Source organism: Acomys minous (assembly GCF_964271855.1).
Source record: "Acomys minous genome assembly, chromosome: 7".
In the NCBI taxonomy this organism is placed as follows: domain Eukaryota; kingdom Metazoa; phylum Chordata; class Mammalia; order Rodentia; family Muridae; genus Acomys; species Acomys minous.
In genome coordinates this window covers 74,131,442-74,138,816 of record NC_140488.1, presented here as the reverse complement: position 1 = coordinate 74,138,816, position 7,375 = coordinate 74,131,442, and the positions used below count along the sequence as shown (strand labels likewise).

Below are 7,375 nucleotides of genomic sequence, written 5' to 3'. Positions count from 1 at the left end.
TGCACTGAAAGCACATCACAGCTCCTGAAACCGCTCTTCTGTGATACTGCAGGAGCTCATTTTAGCTGCCCACCCCCCACCCCCCCACCCCCCGCTCCCCTCCCCGTTCCCAGTAAAGGAAACAGCTCTGGGCCCACTTTTAGTATAAAATGTAAGCGGTGTCTCTCAGTTCCAGTGGAATAGATTATTCCACAAAATGGGTTTGTTTTTCTTCACTCATGCCTTTATAAGCAGGCAGAGACAGTGCTATTCCACAGGGTCACTTCCCTCCTGAACAGTCAAATAAGATACTTGGTTTTCTCCTGTATTCTCAGGATTCTGACTGCTAGCTTGTTGTACTCATAGCCTGGTGTAGGTTGGTGCACAGCACAGAGTAGACATTAGAAGGAAAGCTAGTTGCATAAAGTCAGACTATTCTGTATGTCTCTGCTGTGACTCGCTGGTGTGGACGCCGGTGCATTTGCATTTTTTTTAATTTACAAAGAAAAAAGTTTAAGTTAGAAGAAGAAGAAGAAGAAGAAGAAGAAGAAGAAGAAGAAGAAGAAGAAGAAGAAGAAGAAGAAGAAGAAGAAGAAGAAGAACAACCTTAACCCTTAACCATCAGGACAGGGCTTGAAGCTCCACAGGAGGACAGGGGCACATTCAGCACACGGAACCAAACATCACAGCCTCCTCAACACACGTTCATGCAGACCTCCGTTAACTCTCCGCTTCTTTCTACTCCTCCTCCTACTTCTTTTTCTCTTTTTTCCAGGATCAAGCGTTAATCTGCGAATTTCTGACCGCAAAAGGAAAAAAAAAAAGTGTGTGTGTGTGTGTGTGTGTGTGTGTGTGTGTGTGTGTGTGTGTGTGTAGGGGGGTGGGTGGGGGGAGAATCTCGAAGTAGCCGAGCGAGGGAGGAGGAGGAGAAAGGCAGGGAGGAGGAGCCCAGCGGAGCAGAGTCAGAGGGACTCGTGGCTCCTGCGAGTGTGCAGCCCGCGGGGAGCCGGCGCTGCAGGCTGTGAAGCCGCCTGCCCGCCCAGCCGCCCGGGCCTCTCGCCCGCCAGAGTGCAGGACCCTACTCCGCCCGGACTGCTGCCACCTCTCAGGGGCCCAGAGTGCCACAAGGCTAGCGGGCCGCGCCGGTTCCCGCGCCCGCGCCCAGGATGCCGTTCTACCGGCGCACGGTGGTGCCCCAGCGTCTGTGCCCGCGCAAGCCGCCGCAACCACTGGCTGAACTCCGCGACGTGAGCCACCTGGCTGCGCTCAGCCTGCTCCGCCAGCTCGCAGACCTCTGCGGCCACTCGCTGGCTCTGCTTGAGGACCTCGAGGGGCACCTGCTGGCTCTTGGACGCCGCACCGACAGCCTGTACCGGCGCACCGTGCGTCTCCGCCGCCGCCTTCCCTGTCGCCTGCTCGGCCCAGAGGACGATGAAGAATTGCTAGGTAAAAGACGCAAGGCGCCCGCGACCCACGACCCTCTCCCACTAGCATCTAGGGATGTCCCGATGGGTCTGCCCGTGGCCTCCCCTCAGAGATCGAGGGACACGGCCTCCAGGGCGCCCTCACGCAGTCAGATTCTCCCGGGATCCGCTCGCGCCGTCCCTAGTGGCCCTCTGTGCTCAGGGCTCCGGCCTGGGGGTTTCAGCCACCTCCGGAGGGCTTGGAGAGGGAGGGATCCACAGAGTCCTGGGCGGCGCAGACCAAAGCGTCCCGGTGGCGTCTGGAGCTGAGTGGCCCCGCCAGCTTGTCTCTGGTGATAGGTCACTTTGGAAAGCGCGCCCGAGCTGCCCGCCTGCTTCCCGGGCGGCGGGGCCCCTGAAGCTAGAACCGTGCGACTTCGCGCTGGAGTGTGAACGGGCTTCCCGCGCCCAGCAGCTTGTGAGCGCCCTTCCCGCCTGCTTTTACCCGCATGTTCCGCGTAGCCTCGCCAGGAGTGGCCGGCAAGGGGGAGGGGAGACTGCTCAGGGCTTCGCTGATGCCCCCTCCCTTTGCTAAGGTTCTGCTGCCCAGATTTGCTGGAGAGAACCATTTAAAGAAACTGTCATCGGTTTTCTTAAAAGTGTGTTCGCTTTAAGACCAAGCTCTGCCTGAGAAACGCCAATCCCTGGAGTTTGCTCACTGAACGCTAGGAACCTGTGAGACTGTAGGCGGGCGGGCGGGAGCTCTGGCTCTTTACTACTTTGGATCTCAACACTTTGAATAGGGAGGATCTCCTCTGTGAAGAAAGGCAGCATTTCCTTAGAATGTGGAACTTCTCTCAAAGGGGGGTGGGGGCTGAATATGTTAAAAAAGGCTGATTAACAGAGATATGCCAGGTTATAGGGCCAATTGGCACCTGGGGAAGGTTAGGAAGGAGAGGCGGCGGCGGCGGGAGGCGGGGGTGGGGGTGGGGGTGGGGGCAGTGTGGCCAGAAAGTTTCAGATGGAGGCAGAAGATGGCTACGTGCTGACTTTTGAGTGAGGCCTTGGGAGAGAATTGTGTGGGTCAGCCTTTCTTCGTTGCCGACTCCACCCCTTATAAAATGACAGGAGTCAGAGGCTCAGGCACCCCCGCGTCCTTCACAAAGGTCTCTGACCTTTGAGGTAGATGGCAGAGGTCACTGCTAGAGAAAAATAAACTGAATCCCGTGAGCAAAGGAAGGTGGAAGACACAGATGACTGCCAGATGGAATGTGGACATGGAACCAGAAGCCTCTGGGAGGCAGGGGACCAGGAAAGCTGAGGCCCTGGGTCTGGCTCCTTCTCAGTTAACAAAGAGGGTAAGAAGGTCATTGTTTTTCTTTCCCTAGGGTCCCACTGATTACCAGGGTTAGTCTAGGAGAAATTTGATAAGACAGCTTGGAGAATACATTTCCAAATCCCTGTTCAGCCTGCACGTATGGCCTGCAGAGAGCCACCTACTGAGTTCAGCGGGGGCGGAGGGGGGTAAGTTGAGGACCTGGAGGAAGCTCTGCTTTTCCAACTCATAACTTTGTTTGCTGAGTCAGCCGGCCTTTCCCATGGGCTGCAGTGTTGGGATGGCTTCACCAAGTCACCTAGGGGCCTAACCCTTTCCAGTGATCTATTAGGTAAGAAAGAGATAGTTAGATGCTGTGGGTATTATTATTCAAGGAAGGGGATGATTCTTAAGATAACGTCCCATTGATTTAGCCTCTTGGAAGTTTGCAAGAGCTGGGAATGTGTCTGTCTCTGAATTTTAGTGCACTTGCCTTTGAGAATGTACGTGCTGCTTGGCCCTGAGGTTCTCCAAGGACTATTGCACACACAAATAAAGCTGCCTTCTGTGAGTCTCGAAAGGACTTGGCGTTTCTATTTTCCTGCTATAGACTCTTGTTGAGATTCCCAGTGTACACTTTTCAGCCCTCTCAACGATGAGCCGAGGGTAAGTGCCAAATGCAATGAGAGGTGGGGAGCATATTCAGAGTACCATCTGGTACCCCCCCCCTTGTCGCTGAGGCATAAGCTTCATCAAGGTGTCCAGCGGGCTGGATATTAGATTCTGATCATAAGCAAACAAGCAGACATATGTAGTGGATGTAAACATGTTTTTGTTTTGATCCCAAGTGTGGGATGGAGAACAGACTTGTGATGGAACAGGTGATGTTTATCCACGAGAAGATGAACCACCTTGTGCAGGGGCTTGGTTTTTGCCAGCTGAAACACATCTTAGTACAGACTCATATATATATGAGCCCAAAACAGGAGGCGGCGGGGGGGGGGCTTTTTGGGTCTTGGTATTATTGTTTGGCTGCTCATAGCTCCACTTATCAGGCCTCTGGGCTCCGGCTGCTGTTCCAGGTCCCAGCAGCAACTTTGGTTGAATTGCGGGTCTGCTGAAATCCTGAGGACTAAGCCAGGAGGATTGCTCCCAGGAACTGAGTCCAGAAGGTCTACTTCTCCCGTTCCCAGTAACCTCTTTTCTCTCCTATCTAGAGTAGGTGGGTTGGAAGGGAGGTATAAGCATTAAAGAACCTCAAATAAAGTAGGTTTTGGAAAAGATCGAAGCCTGCAGACATAGTCAGGGCTGGTCCTTTCGGGTTGTTCTTTGTAGTGCCCTTTCCTCCTGGCAATTCTCATTCCTTTATTGACCATCTTGCTGAAGGCTAGCACTTCCGGTTAACCGTTTACCCTGCACGCTATCTACCTAGCTCAACTTGCCCTCATAGTTTTCCTGTAGGTATTTCTTCCAACCATAGTGGGAAAGAAATCTGGGAAGGAAGAAGGTTTGGAAACAGGGCCAGAGTGAATGACAGCTGACAAGCCAGCTTGTAGCCTCCCTGCTGGGACAACTTGGCTGTCACTAAAGGGCTGAATAGTGACAAGTCACACTGGCCCACAGCATGGAGGCTGGGCTGGGGCTCTGGGAAGCACCAGGGGGAGGACAGGACAGGAGAGGAGCAAGTGGATGCTAAAGGATTCCACATAATTCTTTACACTGTCTCAGGTCAAGCTCCCACCATCTTCAAGGTTACAAGGGAGGAACTGGGCTGACCTGGTTGCCTGGCAACACTCCTCCCAAAGGCTGTTCTTTGGTAACTTGAGCCCCTTTGAGACTGCCCTAGAAACTGTCATGGGCTGGGGGGATGAGGGTGGTAGGGAAGAAGACCCCTCAGGTCTGAACCAGGTTTCTCTATCTGTGGATCTTCATACCTCAGGCCTGGCCTTGCCTCTAAATTGAGTGTCGTCCCCCCCCCCCCCCCGCCTCTGCCCACCACATAGGGATTTGAATGTGGCCTGTTCTGTTGCATCCTGTGGCCTTTACTCTGTGTTCTTCTCAAAGTTGTTCTGGTCAAAGCCAGTGGGAAATAGCTCCACGCCTGCTGCCATATGCTGAGTCAATCCAAGCTTTCTTACGCCTCCCTCAGAGATTTGGTTAATGTTTGTAGGTGCTTAGATGATAATTACAAAAGCAATCAGGACATCGGCCTCAGAGTAGAATATCTCCTTTGAGATCTAGGAAGTTAGTAAAACATTGTATAGCTCTAGGTATGTTCTGGCAGTGAGAGACAACTTGTGGCAGTGGCTTCTCTCCTTCCACCGTGTGAGTCCTGGGGCTTGAACTAGGGCTATCAGGTTTAGCAGCAAGGGCCCTTACCTGCTGAGCGGTCTCACCAGGGCCTCTTGTTTCACAACACTGGCAAGCTGTCTGCTGTTTCACGGTAGCCTGTGGGCTTTCTGTGAGAAACATGCTCTGTTGCATCTTTGCAGTTGCCTTGACTTGACTGCAACCTGTGAGATCCACAGCAGAACATCCCCCCCCCCCCCCGCCTTCGTTATGCATCCCTCTCTCGGTTTTCCAACATTGTGGCAACATGGGTTGCAAACCATAAGGAGAGCTGGTGGATTTTTGCTTGGAATTATAATCCTAGTGTGCTATATAACTTTGCATGGGGTGAAAAAGAGGAACACTACAACTCTTGGCTGCAGCCAGTTTGCCGCTAGGTGAGATGTTACACCCTGAGTTTCACTGTTGTTGCTTAGAAGGATCAGATATGACCTCTGGAATCTGATGGAACTTAGGAGATCTTGGGAGACTTGAGACACACTTTGCCAGGACTGATTTTTTTTTGTCTCTGCCCTGCCTGTCATCCTCCGAGGCTCTTGGGACGGTGGGTTGACAGAAGCGGTTGGAAGTGGGAAACAAACCTATTTAATTTTTTTCTTCACTTCCCATTTTCTCTTTAAATACCATGAAACTCTTGGTCTGCTTCATGGTATTTCCATGTGTTGAAAACATCTTCTCAGGAAATTTGAACATCAAAATGTCCACTAGAATTTCCTCCCTTTTAGAAACAAGAAATTTAATCTTCTCCTTTGTGGACACATGGACAGCTAAAGTGGCAAAAATGTCAGGTCGTCAGACTAGTAGAGAAGTAGAAGATTTAAGTTATTGCTTCTGGGCTCACCTTTGACCTGGATGAAAGTGATCAGGTTTCCAGAGAAGAGCGGCACCTTGGCATCGTGTGTCCCTGTCTGTACCTCTCTGGCTTGGGTGGAGTCTATTGATACTATATGAACCAAAAATTCAGTCACTAAACCATTGTGAGCATCATAGCACTTGACAGCTGAGGTCCAGGAAGGGGAAAGGATGTGTCCAAAATCACCCAGATGAATCAAGACTTTTACTCATGTGGGCCTTAAATTAGGCCAGTCATTGGTTGGCCACTCCCACAAATTCTGTGCCACTGTTGCCTCAGCACACCTTGTAGGCAGGCGAGAGAGATTGTAGGTTGAAGATTGAGTGTTGAGAGGGTTTTGGTGCTTTCACATATGTAATTCTATATAAAAAGGGTAGAAGCCTTCAAAGAAAGCATTAGCCTTTGGAAATGACTCAACGATCACTTGCATTTTGCAATTAAAATAGTTTCTTAGTAGATTCTTTCTCTTCCTCTCCCCTCTCTTTTGTATTCTTGTTGTTTGTGATCCACGAATGCATTCGGTCTGCCAGTTTGGCAATGTGGCACTGGCCAAGTCATAGAGAAAGTCGGTGACAGAAGTCCTTGATTCCGAAGGGCCTTCTGATGTTCTAAGCCAGTGTTCTGCCCTCTTCCATGACACTGAGTTCCAAGTCACTTCATTGAGTCACTCTGGCCTTTTCTTTAGCTGGAACTTGTCCAGGATAAGGAATGATTCCCGATTCCTTCAGGCCCCGAGGGATGCTTTAAAGAATGGCCCCTATGCCGTGGTTTGTGGAGTTGGGAAGCAAGCTGGAGCTGGGGAGGGAGGAAGGATGCTCAACCCTGCATGCTACAGAGAGCAGGTGTGAGGCAACAGACTCCCCTGTTAAACCTTGGGAGTTTGGAGTAAAGTTTGCTCTGGAGAAATGATCTTCAGGTGGGAAAGGGTACTTAGCTGTTGACACACTAACTTCTGACGGTCACCTTGCCACCATTTTTTGTTGTTGTTGTTGTTGTTGTTGTTGTTGTTTGTTTTTTACTATTGATCCTTCCACCGTCTTTACAGTGCAGTTCAGTTGAGAGTGTGATGCTACATTTGCTACATCTTGACTATTTTCTGTTGCTGCAGTAGAGCTTAGTTGGCATTTTCGAAAAGCATGTTTATTAAAAACCCCGAAACTCCAGGGAACAAGAAAGCAAAATGATTGCCAGAAATGCATTTAGCATACATGTGTCCAAGGAATGGATTGCTTATCCTTTTGTACATAAGTAGCTTAACAGGCTTACTGGCTTTGCTGTTCTGTACTCTTTCAGAGGCCTCACCTCATCTTTTCTCCAGATTATTACTTTCTAGCTTTGAAGAGTGGGCACAACTTTGTTTCGGTTCTTACTGTTGTGCTGGATTTTAGAGACAGGTGAGTAGCCTGGGTCTCTCCCTCTGGAGTGCTCCTGATCTGTAGGGCCGGGTGCCATCTCTGTTCCCACCACATCAGCATG

At 50.8% G+C, this 7,375-nt stretch overlaps 1 protein-coding gene across 3 annotated transcripts in view; it reads left to right on the top strand.

Moving 5' to 3' along the window:
* Window positions 1-956: 956 nt before the first annotated feature.
* The window catches only part of NHSL2 (NHS like 2), a gene marked incomplete at its 5' end in the record, with an annotated part of 256,434 nt that continues 250,015 nt past the window's right edge, over window positions 957-7,375 (top strand). For all 3 annotated transcript variants that reach the window (XM_084789447.1, XM_084789442.1, XM_084789438.1), the window contains one exon: window positions 957-1,425. In XM_084789447.1, coding sequence (XP_084645573.1) covers window positions 1,146-1,425 — 280 coding nt within the window. The remainder of the gene's footprint in view (window positions 1,426-7,375) is intronic.